Source organism: Ixodes scapularis, unplaced genomic scaffold, assembly GCF_016920785.2.
Source record: "Ixodes scapularis isolate PalLabHiFi unplaced genomic scaffold, ASM1692078v2 PGA_scaffold6__148_contigs__length_123643588, whole genome shotgun sequence".
Lineage (NCBI taxonomy): Eukaryota > Metazoa > Arthropoda > Arachnida > Ixodida > Ixodidae > Ixodes > Ixodes scapularis.
In genome coordinates, this window is record NW_024609881.1 from 70200178 (window position 1) to 70222094 (window position 21917).

The following is a 21917-nucleotide window of genomic DNA, read 5'->3' on the forward strand; positions in this document are numbered from 1 at the left end:
CACGACATCTGGCCATTTTGTCCCCCTCTTTTATTTTTATTTTTTGATCAGAAGCGCGTGAAAGAGCGTGTCCCTGCACGCGCTCGTGGTGCTGATTGTGCTATGGCGACATTTTGTTTTCGTCGATTTTTTTTGTATTTTCCCCGTGAGCGCGTGCTGTCGGCATCGGGTACTACAGAGGGTGGCATCACCCTAAACAGAAGGACATTGAGGCACCCTAGGTATTACAAGCGTCTTGAACAAGAGCATGAATAGTGTTATTAAACAAGCTACGCTTCAGAGTAGCCACGCTTGGCCTTAGTATGGCTTAAAATTATGGTTGCCAGTTATTTGAAGCTTTATCTGAAATCACAAGAAACGCTTTTCCGTCCCCCACTTTAAACAGTTTGCGACAAAGCAAAGCAAAATTACATGAGCTTCCTAACACCGAATCTAATGCTGACGAGTCGCACTTTTGAATCATGACGATCGGCAGTTGCGCCTGCTCTGCACAAGCACCAAAATGGCGGCGTTCACAACACTGTCGGGGAAGGGAGTGCCGATACTCTAAGCGCAGCTCATTTATTGGCTGTAGTTGCCGCGAAACTCCTTTTCCCTGATTGAAACTGAAAGTAAATATGAATAATACACCATTATTATAGCTTATTTAGTTATAACCAAATACACATAATGAGAGGAGGACGCGGGCGGGTAGGAGAAACGCGGGTTTTATGTGCGACCGTTCTAACCGTCTCAAAAGAGAAAACGCACGAGCTTGCGCTGGTTTAGAAAAAAAGGCATCCAAAGAAAAGAGGCGGCACACTGTGTTTTTTGTTATTATGCGTCTAATTGCAAATTGTTGTGTGTATGTTTATTCAGCCGGAAGTTAGTCTGCCTTAGTGGGCGTCTGGTGTCTCAGCTGTAGATGAGCAATTTAGCCAGTGCGGTAAAACCGAAAACCTGGGGTCTTCAACGTGCGCCACGCAGTAGTGATGCACGACCGCACGCCGGTACGATGCTCTTCCAGATCGAAACGGGCAGAGGCGGGGTGGGTTCTGCAGCGCGAGCTTTCGCTCACAGTGCTCCGAGCTGGTGTGCGCTAAAGTCACTGGATCCTGGGAAAGTAACGCCAAGCTGCCCGTGTGGTCGCCATCTTGGTCCGTGAAATGAGCAATTTCTCCTTGACCACTTAATTCGTTCTTGGTGAGCCTATCTAAATTCGCTGGTGACGGGTAGCTTTATGGAGGCGTTTATTGTATACCGAGAGTTTGCTATCCACACACCGGCGAAACAGGCGCACATATTTGTACCACCACCACATGCTGGGCCGGTGCTTGGAGGCACTGAAAAATAAGTTTACTCTCTTGAAATACGCCAGATGAACAATAAAATAGTAAGAGATCCATGGAGATATGCATGATTAATAAGTTGATCGCATACGAAGTGCCAAAGACTCTTAAATTGGTGGGGAACGCTTCCAGTACGATGATGCTCCATGGTGATCTTGGCGCGACTGGTTTAGAACAACCCCCTGGAGGCTTCGAAGATTTAAATGGACCAAGATGGCGATTTCCATGGCAGCCTAGAACAATTAGCCAATCGCCTTGCGAGGTTTGGGTCGTGTGTATGTTAGTATCTGTTTGTGCCCGGCTAGCACGTAGGGAAGGCAATGGCGCTACTTTCCCAGGACCCAGTGACTTCAGTGTGCGCTAGACGATGCACTCGGCAACCAACCCCCCCTTGTGCGTCTAATTTATATACAGGTATACGTATTTGAAGATCGACAATGGACGTCGATCGTCTCGAGGTAATGTAACGTAATAACATTATATAAATTATAAACTGGTTGAAGGACTGAACGACTTAATTTTTCAATTCTTGGATTGTAATGTGAGGGTAGCCTATTTTACTTTCTGTTGATGAAGAGCAATATGAGGTGACGAGGTAATGATTAAATGATGAGGCTCTATAAGGACGACGACATTAATGGGTGTTGAACCACAACGTACAGTGCTAGACTTGTTTCAAGTATCGTGTACCCAAAGACTTTCTTCACCCGCAACAGTATATGGTAGAATCAATGAGGATGTTGCTTTACAACTGTACGGGGAACAGGAAAACTGCACTGCGCAGAAGCGCGGCTTATTCGTTAATATGAGGGACGGATTTCTAGCAGCATTCCCTGATTGACTACTTGGAACAAATGGCCTCGTTGACGTAAAGTGTCCCCGTTCCAAAAGATTCTTGAAGCATGCTTAAACCGCAAAGGAGTATGAGGCGAAAAATAAGAAAAAGGAGTTTGGTGTGAAAGGTCCAGATCACCACCGTAGCTTCTACTATCAAGTACAAGGGCAGTTACACAATACACAAAGAAAGGTTTCTGATTTAATTATATTTACACTTAAGGGCATTGATATCCAACCTATTCCGAGAGATGACACCTCCTGGTCAACCAACATAGAGCCTTTTCTACTCAAGTTTTACATGGAAGGCCAGACTTCCGCTGAAATTCCTCACGTAGGCGAGTTGTCCGACCGAATAAACTGCCATTACTCCCGATGTGGGTATCTCTCGATCTTTGTTCGTAAGCGATAGTATCATGAGATCGAGCGGTGTGGCTATTCTTCCGCCGAATATTGCTTCGGCGGGTTTTTTTCCGTGTAAGATGAGACCGACGCGTGCTGCCGGAACAAGAACCTGGCGATTCTTTACTGAACTGCTTCTTCCGTAAGCTTCAAAAGGGATTTTGTTTTCGTTTCGCACACCATCTGTTCTGCTTGCCCGTTAGTTGCAGAATGGTATGGTGCACTAATGTGATGCCTGATGCCTTTTTTTTTTTTTTTCTTCAAAAACTTGTTTATTTTATTTGAAGCAAGATTTGGCGCGTTATCAGAGTAAAGTATTTTCGGTAGGGCAAAAGTAGGTAAAATAGACCGTAGAACGTCAATGACGTGTTTGGTCGTCGTGGCAGACATCGTGTAAACTTCCAGCCACTTAGAGTACGCATCGTACATGACTCCGCAGATGTGGATACGTTTCGCCACCCACCGACTGAATAGTGGATCGTTTTCAGTTACTGCTCGAGTATTTCCACAAAGTTAGCCCAGGTGCCAGGGCTTTTGTCGAAAGCGGTAAGTGTTCGAAACGTCGACAACGTCGGTAGCCACGTGTTGTGCTTGAAACTGGACACTTACCAATCGCTGAGAAGAAACTTGCTTGTTCGTCTGCCATGAGTCGTCCGATATCCGTTCATCACCACAACACCATCTCCCGACAAAACTGGTCTTCATTGTCCGCATGTCCATGGTTAGCAATCACGTCAACTTATATATTCCCGAACGCTCATAGCTTGCCGTCGCTGAACGCCGTTCATTCATAGCGTCTTCATTGCAAATAAACGTCTTCCTATTTCTTCTGATGGTTTCCCTAAGCTGTACTTACAACATAATGTGTGTCGGTACTTCCGAAAATATTGCAACGGCGTTTGTTTTCCGGGAACTATAATGTAACAACCTTTACAACATCTTCCGGACCCCGTGAAACACAATATTTCGTGACGTTACTTTAGTCGTCATTAAAATGGTGAGGTAAGTACCGTAAATCGCGAAGCAGTTTACTCGACGTCCGCTTCCACTGGTTGAGTCTACTAAGCGTGCATTTTTGCAGAGGAAATTTTCATTGATAGAATATTGACACGTCTATCAACATTTGATTCCTTCTTGGTAAGATTTATTGCGAAAGCACGTTACAACCGCCGACCGCATCTCCCTATATCAGACAACAATTTATTCCCAGCCTGACATTCTCGCATACATCCGTTTGGTGGGCCACGCTACTTGAGCTAGCTGAGCACAGCTGGTAGCGGCGCGAGCAAGGCCACGAGGGGAACGTGATGGTGCTCGAGCCATCCCACTGTGAACCAATGTTTCGGCCACCCCACGGGTGCGTGTCGCCATCTATTGGTTGAACTAACGCCTTGTTCAAGATGGCTGCCGTGGGACCGCAGCCTTAAGCACCTCTACCTCGTTGGTCTGCTCATTGCGCACCTCCTGCGTTTGTTCACCCCCCAAACGCGTCCGCGCGCGTTTGTTTACCCCCCACTTCAACCAATGACGGCACAAGCTGTTCTGCTTCGTCATCGCGTTTTCTATGCGCGTTCTTCATGTTGCCCTTTGCCCCTTTTCGCGTTTCGACGCGTCAAATGCGCCTTTTAGAGCACTTGTTCGGCGTATACAATATCACGGAGCTAATAAAGCAGTGCCAAAAAGCGCATCGTCACTGCGCTCGTCGTCTTTGGGGGTTTGCTACCCCGACTAATAGCAACTTCGCACGGAAAAACGCCGAATGACTGCGCCGCACTACTGCGCTTTTTAATGCGAAAGCATTAAATGGGGGTCTCATTGAGTGAAGCCAGCGAAAAAGGGCACATAAATTCTCATTGGCTGAATGAAACGGCACCTAAATTCCTATTGGCTCAGCGAAACGGCACCTAATTTCCCATTGGCTGAGCGAAACGGAACCTACATTTCCATTCCCAGTAAAACACGAAGAAAACCACAGCAGCGCAGATGCCTCGTCATGGAAGCCGGCGGGGGCGCTCGAGGTCAAAGCGCACGTGCCTCAGAAATAAAACATAAAGAAAGGCACATTAACGCAACGCTTCGACACGGCAAGCCGTCGTGAAGCCGGAGTGGTTCACCGCGCCTGCGCAGTAGGGGAGCGTGATGTCGCCGCCGGAGCGCCGTGTGCGGAAGGAAGGCGTGGCGCGGTGCGTGTAGGAATGCCTTTCGCATTCATACACGTTAGCAGTCTTAAGTGTCGTCTTTTTTTGTTGTGCCGTGATTTGTTCAGCAGGTAATAGCAAACCCCCAAAAACGACGAGCGCCATGACAATGCACTTGCTTCACTGCTGCTTGATTGACTCTATTGGATCTTAGGGTCCACTGCGGCCGGACTTAAGGGTAGACTGAAGCGGTACTGTATTTGAGAAAAAAAAACACACTTAAATCGTCTTCATTTTGGCCTCTCGGTTCACGAATATCGAAATTATTTTTAAATTTGGTGCACGGAGGCCGGAGAAAACCGTCTTCAATGTACCGCCGAAGCCTTTTCTTCCCGGAGCGTGCCGTCATATCCAGAGTTTTCGGACTCTCCGCTCTCGCGCATCTTCAGCGACTATCAAAGCTATGCAAGCGCACCTTTGCTATTTTTACAAAAAAAAAATATAAAGAAATCAGGAAAAGACTTTGCGACTAGGGAAGTCTACACCACCTAGAAGACAAGGCCTGCGCATTTCCTCCTTTAAATGTCATCACTATAGTAGATCCCCTCAGCGCCCCCCAGGTGGCCCAGATGAGCACCATCGTCTAGGGTGCCTAGATGTCTGTCTCAGGGTGAAGACATCCATTGTTGTCCGGAATGTGCCAGCGCGTGACGCTCTCGCGCACTCGGTGCGTGACTTGGGCGGTAAGATGGCGTCTATGCATCAGCCAAAGCTACGCGCTCGAGCTGAGTGACACCGGATTGCGCGCACTTCATAATGCATAAAAAAACGATTGGGCGGAAAAATGGCTGAGATGTCACCACTCAAGCAAAAGCGCGCGTGTTTATGAAGGCACTCTACCATCGTCGTCTGCGACACCTAAAGCTGCTTCGCCTGCTTCAGTGGTCATGCTCAGTGCGAGCTCATATTATTAGGCTGCCAAGACCGGCAAGCTCGATGGTGTTGCATGCACGTTGCAAATGAACAGTGGAAGCTCGCTATCAGCTCGCGCTCAGCGGTCGCACGTGGCCCATACTCTCGTCATTCTTCAGCCTGTTTCCCGCTTGGGGCGGGTCGGGATCTACTAACGATGACGTCATGAGTAGGCCTTGTCTTCTAGCTGGTATTTTGCCAGTTCGGGGGAATATATGCCCGGCAAGTTTGTAATTGCACGCGCTGCCCACACGAACGACACGCGTTTAATGGCCGAAAGATCTTAGTATGACGTCACAACTGGTCGGAGGTTTTTAGTTTTTTTTCTTGCGTTTAGGTGCATCTTTAGAAATACGAACCAGATATTCAGATTCATGGGATAGAACTACCCTATAATCAGCGTCTATTTTTTAACGAAATGTTTCAACGTCCCTTTAAGGCGTAACGTGGTACAGGGTGTCACGAAAAAAGAATTTAGAGGTTGTTTGTTTTTATCGGAAAAATAAACTAGTCATCGCCGAACGCTCATTCTCCGCCCAAAGGTATCGCTGGAGGTCACAACCAGATGCCAAAGTTTCAACCCGATCCGATACCTAATTCGAAAGTTATAGGTGATTTTCTGAAAAGTTCAATGAGAAAATGGAGCCCACTTTTGCCCGTGTTCGGTTTCTGGTGCCATAGAGACCCATGTATTCTATAAACTCCGTCGGCCGCCATTTTTCCATTGAAATTTTCAGAAAAACACTTACTTTTGAGTAAGGTATCGGATCGAGCTGAAACATTGGCATCTGGTTGTGACCTCTAGCGATACCTTTGGGCGGAGAATGAGCGTTCGGCGATGACTAGTTTAATTTTTGGATAAAGAAAACTTTTTTTTTGTGACACCCTGTATATCATAACCGGATCTTAAAGGGGATGGTGTTTATTGTGTTCTATGACAAAACCTTCTTATTTTACGGTAACTTAATTTTGCCCTTAAGTATTTACAGAAACCCATACACTCATTGAAAAAGAAAACATGGGAAAAATGAACGAAAAGTTTCTGTAAATGTTGTCGTATTTTGTTTTGTTTTTGTTACAGTAGTTTTTTTTCGCAAAACGGGAGTTTTTTGTGTGTGTTTCATGCATTTCTAAGCGCTCTGGAATCTAATCTAAAATCTAGATATAGATACGAGGCATTCTGGTTTTATCGTTCATATTTACAGACATCCGAATACGAGAGGTAACACAAGCACCGCAATCATGAGAATTTCACTGTCTTTCACTGCTTCGTAATGAAACGAAAAACAGCTCAAAGGGTAAATCAAAAGCATCGCATTGTAAAGCATATTTACTAGAGCTTACAAACGTTCCATGATAGCTAGAAATATTTATGTAGCTTCCGGAATTTAAATTAAACCTTACGATATGGTTTTTCATGGGTTCACCTATGAAAGCAATTAGAAATTTCTACTTTACTGTATGCAAGAAAGCAATCAAAATATATTAATGGCTCATAGCACTGTTATTTGACACACTAATCATGTTTCCGTCATTCTGCCGGACCGTCGACAGAAAGTGCAAGACAGCATGTTCAAGAAGCTGCTGCTATTCCTGCCCATCTTCGGTGACGACCTACTGCCCGTAAACATCCTTCGAGCTGTAGAAAGAGGACTGTTCCCGAAGGACGTGACGGTGATGCTGGGCGTCACGCCAGATGAAGGTACCACCATACTGACCACGTGAGCACCCTCCATATTCAAATGTTGCGCGGATCTATACTCCTTAAAAAAAATTAAAAAAAAAACTTTAGTGGTCATGCTTCATGAATTTATCGTACGTAATAGTAGGTTCTTGGGCCGGATGACTATGGGTCACGTGGTTGGTGCTACAGTGAGTCACGTGACCGCAAGAAGCGACGCCACGCGAAACCATAATGTCACGTGATAACGAACGTCACGTCACACATTTTTGCAACACTTTTTAGTAACGCCTTTGTTTTCTTTTTTCTTTTTTTTTTTTGTGAGGCTGCAAAGTGACGTTAAAAAGTAAGCGTTAACTTTTATGCACAACACGCCTCTTGGTAATCACTGCGAACATGTGAGGAATTATACCTGAAAAAGCGATGTAGGTCACAAAGACGAACATGGGGCTTCACTTTCTAATTGCCGCTGCGCAGGTGTCATTTTTCTTTATTATTTGTATCTTGAACAAAGCGCTAGGAACCAAGCTCGTTCAAACGCGAAAAGACGGATAATCATATTTTCTCACAGCAGGCCGCAGTATCAGAGGAAGTCGAGTACAATCTTCTTATTCAGTACAAAAAACCCGGCGTTAAATATTAAACCACAACGGTAAGAACCAGGCCCAGGTTCTAAGCTGCAGAAAAAAAGCTAGGTCTGGGGAAACGATGGTGAACTTATTCCATTGGTCTCTGGAGAATTATTGACCAAACAGCAAAGAGCATGTGGTGTCCACTTCTTTGGTCGTTCAATAAATACGTTTCAAAGTAAGGCAAAGCTGAAGAATTATTCGACATCTTGTGAACCCTGAGATGGGGAACGATAAAAAAACGGAAGCAAACATCAAAATCTCAATTAAAATTTTGTTGTGTTCGTCCGTTTTTTTTTTTTTTTTTTCGTCCCCCATCTTGGGAGACTTAGGGTTTACAAGATGTCGATTGCACTCCATCACTCGCTTGGTCGCTCGCTTGCACTCTATCACTGCTGAGAATTATTGTTTATTTTGTGGAAAGAGGTATTTATTCCTTAAAAAAAGAAAATCAATCTGTTTATTTCTTTTTTTTTCCCCTATTGGTAGTGTGTGTTTTTGTTGTTTTTGAAGGTAAGTCATCCACATACGCGTGAGATACGAGATGGTATCAAAATGTTTTGAGTCTAGATCTGTTTAGAAAAACCTACCTTATCTACGTTTGCACACTGTCACCATCAGAATAGTCCCTTTCCGCAGCGACGAAGCGCGATCCAGCAATTGGGATAGAGATCAGTGCTAAATAGTATTTTGCCGGTCGTGTAACAGCAGCTCCTTTAGCGGAATATCCTTTATCGAAAAGGATATTTATTGAAGAGGAAGGTGTTGTCTGACAGGAGTAGTTATAGGCTAATTTTCATTCTAGCTTTTTCTATACACGCGTTCAGCGCGTCAGTTACCCGAGCCGCCACCAGTCGGCGCGCTCCCCAGGCCGCCATTGGCTACGTTTACATGGATGCGACCATAGTGCATCGAATTGAGTTAGCGCATTGAAATCACTTTAACCACTGCGTTTACATGGATTCGAATCGACCGCTGCCGACAACTTGCGTCGAATGATTACAGCGCACCCCATGTGAGCTGTCAGGGAGGGGGGGGGGGGGGGGGGGGGAGAGATTAGTGGAGTCTGTCGGTGACTAGGCGGTCCGGACGGTGGCACAAAACGGGGAGGGGAGCAAAGTACCCCGTCCTTCAGACACTTGACTCGGTTCACTAGAGTTTACATGGGGGTCTCTATTCGGCTTGAATATCTCAAACCAACATCTTTAAACGGATGGGATCGGACTGGATTCGAAGCGCTTGGCTAGCGAATCGACGAGTTTACATGGGACGATTCGACACGCTAACTCGATTCAATGCGCTACTGTCATATCCATGTAAACGCAGCCATCGTCGGCCTGTATTTTGGCCTGCGTCTGCACTCCGGTTACCTCGCTTGCGGGTGTTTGTGTGACGATGAGCGGGCGCTGTGGGACGCGTAAACGGTGGTCAACGGGCAAGGCCCGCTCTGTAGTGGGTTCCAAAAACTGCAGCAGCGACAATGGGGTATGGAACCACGCTGCGCGCATTGAACATGCCCCACTGAAGCACATGGACTGTCCGTACTTGGTGCCGTTTTCGATGCACCGATTCATGCTGAATAGCCCAAGCAGAGCCTCTTTAAGACGGGACAGGCGGCACTTTTTCTCGGGCCACGCTCGCAAATTGGCGACTGCTCGTTCGCGCAAGACTTCCTACCCAACACATGCGTTCCTTGCTGTAACTCATTCCAATGCACCCAACATCGAACACGAAATTTTTGGGATGAGCGACGAGGCGCAGCACAAAAGACCGCATTCGTGCGATTCCCGAGCGACGAGCGAAGTTTACTATGAATTTACTGCAACTGATCGGTATACGACGAGCAACAGCAAGCCATCCGCCCCAGCGAGAGCCCAGCCGGTCGCTGATCGGCAAGTTCGTTCGCTTGCCAAATAGACTACGTGATTAGAGGGCATCCTTTCGGCTGACTTATCTCCATTCTCGTGTTCGCACAATGAATCACCTCACCATCAGAACGGCGCGCGCGAACTCATGCCCGGCTTTCTTAAAGGGCAACTCCACTCCATTTTTACAATTTTTGGGTTATGATCTGTTTAGTCGAAGCCGGCGACCCTGAATCACGAGATATAATTTGTTTTTCGGTAGTGTGTATAGTTTTGTAGATATCGCGAATGCAAGAATCGGTCCGGTGGCACGGCGAAACCGAAACTACCGGTTGAAGCAGCTTGGCAACACTGATACTAGTGGCGCGTCGTCGGCATGACCTAGTTCTAGTCCCGCGCTTCTGAGCCGACGCGCCGACAAGGTCGGCTCAGTCGCACGTGGAGTTTCAAAACAGAAGGTTAGATGCACATTTTCTTTTTTTACCGCTTCACTTTGTTGATATGCATCAAATGTAGTAAGTTTTAGTGTGTATTTATAAATTTGCCGGCCGAAAAGCGAATCCGACTGCTATAAATATGACGCGGTCGGTGCCGACGCAGCGTGACTGTATTTGTTTCTTGCGCGCGGACCGAGAAAACGAAATAATGGGAGATAGATGGACAGATCTATCCACAAGTGGTCTAAGTTGTTAAAGCCAAGGTGCCTTTATGTGCACGCTAGTTAGATCAGCCGCGACCTGCTGCGTCCGGCCGATCGTGCTGGAGCAGCCGGCGGACGGTACGCGAACAGCGACGGCACCGCATCGTTCTTCAAAGACGCCTGTTTCGTGGTGAAACCCGCAACAGTCAGCAGCCGCAGATCCCGTGTGTAGGTGTCTGACGTAAAGTGCTGGGAGCAGAGCTTCGCGTTGGAGCTCGGAGTCAACAGTCTTCCAAAGTCTATCCGGCGAACGGCACCGACCCACACCTTGTGCCTCTTCCGGTCTCTTGGGAACTGGTGGAACCGCAGCTCCGGGTTGCGCACCCGGTTGTTGGTGCAACCCACAGCACTACAAATCCTGCTCGACATTGCCCAACGCGAGACCGGCGAATCTCTCCGGCTCCACGACGCGCGCGTGAGCGAGCAGCACCGCTTCGCTCTCTTCCGCGCTGTCGCGGAAGCAATGCTGGAATTAAAGCAACTGCCTGGACGCTAATAAAAATAGGAGAACACAGGATAATGTGGTAAACACCTCGTGCCGTCAGCAGAATCGCAGAATGCCACGGGAAACGAAGCGTTCGCGGCGTCCGTACGAGAGCGTAGGACCAGACCTACGTCATTGCCCAGTGTTGCTTCACTAGCTCACCCGGTGCCAGCGTTGCTCACCCGCTTTCGGGCCGCTAACCGAGCCGGGAGAACATTTCTAATATTGGTATTAATCGGTAACGCGGCGTCGGTTTGACGTGATATTTTGGGTATGACCGTATTTTGACCTCCTAAAGCGATATCAGTCATTTCGATAGGGTCGACTTTTTGCGTGGAGTTGCCCTTTAAGGGGTGTCCAAACAGGACACTACAAAACCCGCGACTCCGGCAAATCGTGCCGCGCTTTGCCGCGATCCGCTTCCGGCCGTCGGAGGGAAATTTCCCTCCGTCAATTCTTCCCGGGGGGAAACTTCCCTCCGTCAAATCTCCCCCTCGCTTCCTCCACGGCGGCCTTGCTCTGCTCATCACGTGGGTCCAGAGAGCCAGTCACACGCTTATTTGGCTGTCGGTCAATTGCTCAAGGCCTCCGCTCACAATACGGAACCGCATCGGGCGCCATCACGACAAAAGTGAATCTCGACAAAGAAAGCAGATCCGAGGCGGGCGAAACGCACCCTTCGACGCAGGAATGTCCCAAATCCACCCAAAGCCGGACCTCCTTGGCCTTCGAGCCGAGGCGACGGCGGTACGCGAGGGCGTTGGCGAGGTGAGACAGACGCAGGTGGCATGTGACGTCAATCTGAAGAGGAGAGCAGTCGTGATCGTAAAAATTTTCACGACTCCTGCAAACATTTTCACGACTCCGACAGACCGTAAAAATAAAAGCGTCCGCTTCAATTTTCACGATTTGTCGGAGTCGCGGGTTTTGTAGTGTCCTGTTTGGACACCCCTTTAGACCCCTCTTTCCGTCGTTCGCTTCCCTCGCTCGAAGACGTGAGAGAGTAGGAAAGCCTTGCAGAATATCGGGTGTCGTTCGCCTTTACATAAGTCATTTCAGCGTCGCCGTAAGCTTAAAGAATCGTGTCGGACGTCTCTGTGGTAGATTGGCTCAGTTTCATGCAGAATTTCACGTTCGACCTTTTGTTCTAGCTTTGCTGTCTATTATGAAAGCAGAGACGTGGTAAGGCACATGATCAAAATAACACCGATTGTACAGCTCCTGCTGTACGCAGGTCCATATCTTTTTACACACTGACTCACAAAGGTCAAACCCTTTTGTGACAGTTCCTGCCGCCTTCTGCTGCCACTCGCTGGCACGTTACAAAATTAATCTTGAGACGTTTTGATACAACCTGGTATAAAGCAAAAAAGAAGTATGCTCTTCGACAGCGATGAGGTTGCGGCATTGGCCAACAAGAACCCCCAAGGACCAATCACAAAGAAGCGTAAACACATAAGCCGCACCCGACGATTCTTAACGTTTCAGTGACTAAATGAACGTCAATGCTATACGATCATCTGTTGGCGATGCGTACACCTATGTGTGATTAATAAATATAGCCAAACTGTAATGCTCACGCGTCCGAAAGAAAAAACAAAACGAAGTTAGCGGGGAAACTATATTTGTGTATAGGTCACCTGACATGAAGTCATGTGACATTATTTTTCCCACTAACTTTAGCGTGGGAACTATAAAACGCGTCATAGGGCCGGGGGGACATAAAGGGGATAATTCTCACGATAAGTCGGATAATTAACTCAAGTATGTTCAATTCATTTCTTATTATTCGAAAATTTAAAAATGATTCAAATCAGGAACTATGGGCGTCATTCAAAACCACTTCATCAGTCAATTTTAAGCACATTTTGAGCACGTGGTAAGCGCAAAGGTGCGCTAAAGTCACCACTCGTGCAACAGGCGCGACGCTGCTTGTCAAAAACGCGTATGGTAATCCTTCTATTTGCGTTTTGGCGCCGTACCCATTACGCCTGTTGCACGACTAGAAACTTTAGCCCACCCCCCGCTTACGACGCGCTCTGAATCTCTCTAGAATTGGCTGATTTAGCGGTTTGAGATGACGCCCAGCAAGTTTCTAATTGAGAGGAAATGTTTATTTTCACTACGAAGTTAAGTTAAAGATACTAGTTAAATATTCGACTTATTATGACGATTATTATCTTGCATTATGCGCCCCCCCCCCCCCCCCTTTTCCCTCCGGCAGTATAACTATAACCTGCAAAAGCCACATATAATCTATCTTTTATGGCTTTTATAGTTTTATTAACTCTGTTTGAATTAAAATGAATACCCTATTAAATTCTTCTGCGAAGCGGAAGTCCGTCTCCTTATCTTGCAGGAATTTGGTGACGTCAGAACGCCGAGCTCTGATTGGCTCTGATTGAAGGATAGTGGGTAGACCTGAAGGCAGCTTGCTTTGAGGTCTACCCAGTACCCTTCAATCAGAGATGGGCATTCTGGGTTCACCATAACTCCTGCAAAAGAAGCAGAAGGACTTGCGCTCCGCATATGTTTTGGCATGCTTATTGGGCAAATCATATCAAAACCCTTCTTCTCCCTTAGAATAGTGAATTAAATAAGATTCCAAATGGCAAATTGTTCGAAAATGCGTAAACTTCGTTAATATTCACAGTGAATGTTTTAATGTAGAAAAAACTGGTTCCATGGTCTTTTCTTTTTTTAAGTGAGAGATTATATATTGAACATGTACACATGCGACACTGTTAGCGCGAACACGACATCGGCGCATTTTCGAATTTTACTTCTAAATAGTATTAGCGAGCACGAAATGTTATCGCTTACGTTATAGAACTAGATGAGCTCTACCGGTAGCAATAATAACTTGGATGACATCCTTTGGTTTCAAAGAGAAAGACTGGAAAAACCGGCGATCGCTTGTTCGCGCTAACAGTGTCGCGCTCTGTACATGAGTGTTTTATCGAAGTGGTCACCATTCTTCTTTTTTTTACTCTAGTGTTGTGTATATTTTATGTTGTGATGAGACCCGCAGGATATACGGGATCTTTGTCACAAATTTATGGTTACCTTTGGCCCCTACTACAACACTAAATGCCTCATAAGTGCAACGCAATACAAAATATTACGATGAAATCCAATCCAATACAATACAACCTTTTCCCACAGCCTGACGCCCCACTTCTACAAGCGGGAGAGCCACCGGAAGGTGTCCAAATCTGAGCTCTTCTCCACGTGCAATCGAACCTTCCTGCACAGCTTCTCCAAATCGGCCCTGCGGAAGATCTACTGGAACTACCTTGGTCTCCTCGGCCACACCAACTACGTGACGCTCCGCTCCGCCATCGCCAACTGCATCGCCGACTACTTCATGGTCTGTCCAACCCACGTCTTCGCCGAGGGGCTGAGCCAAAAGGGAGTGCCGGTCTTCTTCTACCAGTTCGACTACCGCACCAAGAACTCGGTGGACCCGCCCTGGATGGGGGTCATCCATACGGCTGAACTCTACTACCTCTTCGGCGAGCCTTTTGCGACGTCCTGGTACACGGACAAGGAGCGGGAGTTCAGCAAGACCTTGGTGGACATCTGGGTGACGTTCGCCAAGACAGGGTGCGTGGATGAGTCGATGAGGCGCGCCGTCTAGTACATGCACGTAGCATATATTGGACACGACAGCTGCGCCAGCGCTTGGCGTCAACTCGACTAAGCTCGTATCAAAAACAAGTGCTGCGTGAACAGGCTTCGTGCCTAAGAAAAGGATACCGCCAATGTTTGCTTGTTGCGGGTTTTGAAAAGGGTCTATTCTGTGCAAGGTTCAGTTTTATTTAGTTTGTCATTACGATTTCATGTGCCGGCTCGTGTTTCTAGATGTTCACGCAAGTTTTAGCCATCTATTGAAGCAAAATTGGCATCATTAATAAGAATGCAGAACTCTTTGAATAACCTGTCGCCTCATATGGACGTATTTTCAGATTTGCCTGTTTTTAAAAGGGAGCATGGGGGGGGGGGGGGGGGGGTGTTGCAGTTTTTTTGTCCTTTTTTTTTTGGGGGGGGGGGGGGGGGTTCTTAATCTGCATGGCATTCTCGTCGATCGTTGATTATTAACCTGGACTCTGTTTTGATTTTGATTTATGAGCCACCATATTCTGACCGGCTGGTTGTTCTGTGGGGCATCAACGAAATAAAGCATTATTATTATTATTATTATTATTATTATTATTATTATAAGGCAGATTTGATGATAAAACCATTGTGAACAACCGTCATGAATAAGCAGAACGAAGAACCGTGAAGGACTGTGAGGTCACGGTGACGTCACGTCATGACGTCGCGGTGCCACAAAACGTTATGACGTCTCGTGAAACCATAACGTCGATACTTCAGAGTCATGGAACCTCATGACGTCACGTGACGTCACGCACACACACAAACACAGTACGAACCCAGCTCGGTCACGACATGTTCTGTGCTGCTCGGTATGTGTCGGCATGACTAAGCTGGTGTAATTTTTAGCAAAACATCGGATGCTTCACAACACAGATGGATATATGAGGTCGTTGGTCTCATCGCGTGGTCAAAACTAGCTCCCATTTATCGTCTGGCCGGACATCTACCCTGATTGTGTGGAATGCACGTTCAACGTGCGCGAACGTGCCTTCTTTTCAATCAAGTTTACTTTTTCCTCGCAGAAGATAAATGAAAGCTAGTTTTCATCACGCGCTGCAAACCACAACCTCAGATATGGCTCAGAACATGGTCAAAAGCACAAGTCACTTGGTCTTCTCTGTATGTGATTGGTTCAAGGATGATAGAACACAAATAGAAACATAACAAGCACCATGGTGGCACGCTTTTGACGCTGTTTGATTGATTCCAGCAGATCGTAGTGTCAGAGGCGTCCGGACTTAAGGAGACACAAAGTGTAGACTGCTCCGACATTCGTGAGTATGCGGTACCAAGTTCTATTACTTTTAACTTTTATGCGCAGAAAGCCTCCAGCTAGGTTCCATTGGCCAGCATACAGGTGGAACGCCCGAATGTATCTTCGCCTAAGCCCGGACAACTTCGTCTCTAAGAGGGGTCCCAGGGAGGAGTGGTGCAAGCTGTGGGAAGAGCATCTCTACTGAGGTTCGCTCGGACGTCCGGCAAATTGTTGCGTGCCGCCGTGCTAAAAATGTATACCTGAAAAACGACGACGACAGAGTGGAAAATTGCATTCACCTTTCTGTGGCTACAAGGATTTAATTTTTTTTTTTGCCATAAAATTTCCTGGTAGGCTACCTTTCTTAAATCACTTTTAGTGAATTCATATTTTCTAAAGATTGTGCGTTTATAGCTTTAAATGCGTCAATATATTGACTATCCCCAGTATGTATGTTGTAAAACTAGGTAAAAAAGTGTGATAATCCAACGCACTAGAAGGTAGCTTTACCCCTGCCGCGTTGCGCATTTTGTTCAGTAATCAGATAGGCGAAACATTTTCATGATTTGTCACTCATTCAATATCCGTATCACTCTTGCATCATTCGCATCATGTACTGAAAACAACTATAAATATCTACACCAGATAGATATTTTTGACAAACTGCTGTAAAAAATACATCTTATTAACCGATGGGAACTTCAGCAGAGCTGATAAGTATGTAAGCACCGGACTTGTTGACCTTGACTATTTAAAAAAAGACAATAAATATCCTCCATAAGGAGCAGAAATATATTTCAATGTTTTGATAGAGCTGCACTTTGTCTTGGTTGTGTGTTTGCGCAGGAATTTCACAGATCTTTCGTGGTATAGTCGGGTGTTTGATGTCCATCACTTTTGTGTGAGTTTTGCTATGTCCAGGAGCCACTGCTGGCGGCGATAATACTGGGGCAGAAACTCGGTTAAGGCGCTCGCTATAACTTTTTTCCTCTCGGCTTCCTAGAAAGGAATTAAAAAATATAGAAGTATGTGAGTGAATGTATGACAGTTCAATACATGCTGTATTATTTTATAAACGCCGAATGCCATAAACACTCTGCATATGGTACTTCATCCTACTGTTTTATTTGGGATTTACTTCGTAAATTGCTTTTCAAAGCTAATAATATTATAAATATAGCCACAATGCTTCAATAGTACATAAAAAAGTACATAAAAATACACACAAAATTCCATTTTATTTGTGTATTGCACTATGATGCTATTATAATCGTATCAGATGTGATACGATTATTTCCCAAATAACTTGGCAACTCCACTTTACTATATTGAAATTAAACGTGTTTTATATCCTGTGCTCCGTTCCTTTTTCCATTATTTTGGGATTTATTGGATGGAAACTTTATTGAACCGATGTATACGATAGCAAGTAACCTTCGGAGTACGGTCAAAATTAGTTCTTTTGTCATTTTCTGTGACTCTAACCATTCTAGAAGATAGTGGTTTCTTGTAAAATTTCAATGCAAAACTAAAATGCTCTGATGAATATCCAAGAAGCAGCGATTCCTAGGAAGAACCTTTTAAAAGACAGTTGTCATATAGTAAATCTTTTAACGTGAAACATTCTTTGGCTAGGTGTTCGGCATTTCGTGAAGCCTGTATAAAAGCGTGGCCGCGAGGCTGGACACTGATTGGTTGACGGGTGAGAGAGAAGGAGTTGGGTAGGCGAGGAGGAGCTCGACCCCCTGCGCGCACTGAAGGAGAGGAGCTCAGGAGTATGGAAGGCTCCGGAAGATCGTCAGGCCTATCAGCCCAAAGAGCGGTAGTGTTGATTCATTCTAGGAACAACTATCAACTGTAACGCTTTGAGCTACCTGATGAAGAGCACCGTGAACGTAGGCGTCTGGGGTCTGGAAATTCAGATTATCACTAAATGTTTGGGATGCTAGAATGTTTCAGGTATGCAGCACAATTGCCTAGCAATTTCCCATAAATTTTCTTGTGCTCGGAGCAGTAGAGGCAAATATCCCGCTTCGCTTAGGGTGAAGGCATTGGACCGGCGTGCGGTCGTGTATCACTACTGCGTGATGCACGATAAAGACACCCAAGCTAGAGGTTCTACTGCACTGGTAATATCTCATATATAACGGGTAAAAATGTTGCCATACTCTGGTAGACACAAATCCCACTCCCTAAACAAATAACCACTAATTTGTTTTTATTTCAAAATAAAAGTATGCAAAAGTGTTTTTTACGCCCCTTTCAGGGAGCTTTACCAAGATCCTTGATTGTCAGTGATTTGCCTCAAAAGTGATTCACACATTAATAGACATCTGACTAGTAAACGAAATTGCAAGGTACAATATTATTTTTTCGCGAAGTAATTTAAGTTTCAAAATTGGTCAGAGGCCCCGAGAGGCTTTTCTGGCACCACTGAAAGCATGACGTCATGTTTTAATAGGCAGGCAATATGAGGGCATTACAACTTGTTCTCAATGGGTTACAAAATGTCAGATGGTGTAAAATAAATACTAATTCTGCTCACGTCAATAAAAACAAACAAAACAAAACAAAAACACGCGCATGCTGGTGTTTTTTCACGCTGTTTGTTCGACTTTCAAGTTATAAAACATGTGACGTCTCCCCACCAGAGAGGGCGGGAAAATTTGAATGCTGGTTTTGACAACGCCTTTATTTTGTGGTTTTCTCAATAGCTACTTTAGAATTTAGAAATAATAAATAGCATGCCTGAAAGAGTAAAACCTGGATATTCTAAAACTTTTTGTTTAGTTTGGATTGCTCGAAAAACCGCCGGAGCTGCCCCTTAAGAGAGGAGGGCGCGTAGGGTATACTACGGCTTATGCCCAGTAATCGGTGGGTTGTGGTCATTGGCATCGGCTTCAGACACTTTTTTTTGTTCAAGACATTTGATGAAGAGCGCCGAGAAGTTTACAAGAGTTGTCGAAGTTATAGCCCGTTGGCAATACGGACTCACTCCTGCCGTAAATCTTTTTTGCGAAAACGCACTCTCTGTGTCCATAATACACCTCGAAAACACTGCCTAAACCATGCAAAGCAACACATCTCGACTGTTCTACCAACGTTATGTTATCCTTGACCTTTTTAACCTTTTGTTTTCTCAATATGTTCGCTATATCTCCCAGTTGGGCACGCTGGTGGGTGCTGTGTTTTAGACGCCGAAGTTCTTGTGTGCTTTATAAGCATCCTGTTTCCTAAATTCTTCATGGAGCGACCTCGTACGGAGGCTACTTTAGAATGAAACTTCTAAATCAGAAATGTTTACAAAATGTCTTGTTCTCCATGCTAAACGCGGCGCACTTCCTTTGTTTAAGATCTTCACTTTTGTTGTCGTCAAGAACATTTCAGAAGTGATTAAGCTATTCGGCGACGCATAGTAAAACCGAAACGAAAAAGGCACAAAAAAAGCACACAACACATAATATGTGTCTTTCTTATTTATGTCGTCCTTCGTCTTGAGAAACTTCAACCAACTGTGCTGCATTCTTGCTGTCTCGTCACTTATCCGGCTATCTCCTCTTGGAGGTGGAAACAAAGCCAAAAAATGTCATACTTTTTGGAACTGCCTCATTTTGGCAACCACGGTGTGGCTGTCAGTCTCCACCAAACTTGAGTCCAGTGACATTTTCGAAGATGACCTTCTTGACTTCAGGGACATAAGATATCCCGGAGGGGTTTCATACCCTTCCTGTCCCATTGGCGTCCAGTATATTCCCCTTGGTCAAAACAGGCAGGAGCAAAATACTAAAGAACGAATGCTCACGTTCGAGCTAAATTCTCTACCTCTCTTTGACAAAGCTGGATATCTTCAATTTCGTTTTGACCCATGTCCGAACGTTTCGGACATAAGTCACGCAACGTGGTAGCTGTGGAACCTGCTCGATGTGTGGCAGCACTGTACGAATAGCCAACATATTCGAGAACTGCCAGAAGTGTGTGAATCGTGGAGCCAGTCGCCCCATGTTCTTCCGAACACATTGGATTGCTGCCCCTAGTAAAAATTAAATTAAATTAATTTCTACTTAGGTACTTATTTCACTGTATTGAAAATGTATCTATTTAGATACCCGTAATATATGATAAAATGAGTATCTTTTGGGGTATTTCTAATGGCTGAGTCTGCTTAATTTTCTAAATTAATGGCGCTTTCCCTTCTTTCCCAGTGAAAATGCCGAGGCCTCGCTACTATAACTAGGACAATAATCTCGTTTCTACTACAGGAGCACATTACTTTTGATCTCGGCCTGAGACTTCCCTAAAAAATTATGGCAAATTCCTAGGCAGTTTCCCAGACTCCCACGTTCACGGAACTCCTCATCAGGTACTTTAACGCGTACCATGTGTACACTCGATAGTTGTTCCTAGAATGAATGGGTATTACCGCTAATTGGGCTTATAAACCTGGCGACATTTCAGAGCCTTCCATACTGGCAACTTCCTCTCCCTCAGTTCGCACAGAGGGTCGAGCTCCCCCTCGCCTACCTCACTCCTCCTCGCCATACCCTCTGGTAATATTACCTCACCATTAACCAATCAGCGTCGGGCACCTCACTCCTCCTCTCGAACCCGTCATGCACGAGCTTAGTACATAGGAATCCAACTCGTTTTAAATCAGTAACGTGTCACCATATACATGTGTTACAAAATTAGCGACATTGAGCATCGACTTGAGCTACGTTGCAAAAACAAGATATACAGTTCTCGAGACAATCAAGAACGAATTGAAAGGCTTAGGGGGATGGCTGTAGCAAAGTGACCCACGAAAATGCTGCTTAGGTACTGCAAAGCAGTGACGCGCTTTTATTTATTACAAAGTAACGAGTATCATATCCAGTTGTTATTTTATAGAGTAAAGTACAACACTTTTCGGAATGTGCGCTTCTTGTTTTCGGTCCGTCTTTCAATGCGCTGGGGGCCACTCTGCTTGTAGCCAGTCCTGTTTAAAGACGGCTTCATATCTGTCACGATGTCCAGTGGCGCTTGCCAACACCTCCCATGCAACAAAGCCGTAGTGCTTATCTTTCAGCTTAACCCGAAGAAGGTCAACCCAAACAAAGATTGGAAACGACTGCGTGCGTCAGTCTTTGGTTGGGAACCGTGTCGTCACTAAAAGGAATTCAAGTCTGAGCCGAACGCGGACGCAGCACTCGCGTCTAATCTATGACCCAGGATAGCCCTCCCCATGGGACGCGGAAAATTAAGCACTCCAGTTTTGTTTTTCGTGTGTTGTTCTAGCGACGGCGGCACCTTCGGAACGCAAAGACAGGTTACGCCGGTCAGAACCTTATCACCCTTGCTATGACCAGCCAGAAGACGCTGGTGAGGGTGCATAGCATAATTCCCCAGCCACAAAGAGGCGTACCAGTTCCTGGTGCCGCGTCTTTCGCAATGCCCAGTTACTGTAGTGGCTTCTGCCCCCCAGATTGTGCAGAAAGTTTGCCTCAGAACCTCGTGATACTCGCAAGGATAAGCCAGAAAACGCGTAACAGGACGATGTCCAGCCAGGACAAGGAGGCTGACAAGTCCTTGGTGATGCATCTGTCTCAATGTCCAATGCCTCTAGTGGCTTCTCCCCCTCCGAAGTGTGCATACAGGTTTTTTCAGAACCTTATGATTCTCTCGATGGTAAGCCAGAAGACGCTGATGAGGACGCACAGAGTGATGCCAAGCCAGGACAAGACGACTGACCAGTCCTCAGTGAAGCGTCTTTCTCAATGTCCAGCGACTCAAATGACTTCTCCGCCTCCAAACTGTGCAGACAGGTAGCGTCAGGAGCTCATATTCCTGGCAAGGATAAGTAGAAGGCGCTGCTGAGGCCGCACAGCGCGATGCGAAGCCAGGATAAGGAGGCTGACGAGTCCTTGGTGAAGCGTCGTTCTCAATGCCCAGTGACTCTCGTGACTCCCCCACTGCGCAGACAGGTTGCA

At 45.9% G+C, this 21917-nt stretch overlaps 1 protein-coding gene across 1 annotated transcript in view; it reads left to right on the plus strand.

Moving 5' to 3' along the window:
* The window catches only part of LOC115317796 (acetylcholinesterase-1-like), a 48733-nt gene extending 32395 nt beyond the window's left edge, over window positions 1-16338 (plus strand). The window contains exons 5-7 of the mRNA XM_040212784.3: window positions 7229-7395; window positions 14199-14639; window positions 16018-16338. Of these exons, the coding sequence (XP_040068718.1) occupies window positions 7229-7395; window positions 14199-14639; window positions 16018-16156 (747 nt within the window). The 3' untranslated portion in view covers window positions 16157-16338. The remainder of the gene's footprint in view (window positions 1-7228; window positions 7396-14198; window positions 14640-16017) is intronic.
* The last annotated feature ends 5579 nt before the right edge of the window (window positions 16339-21917 follow it).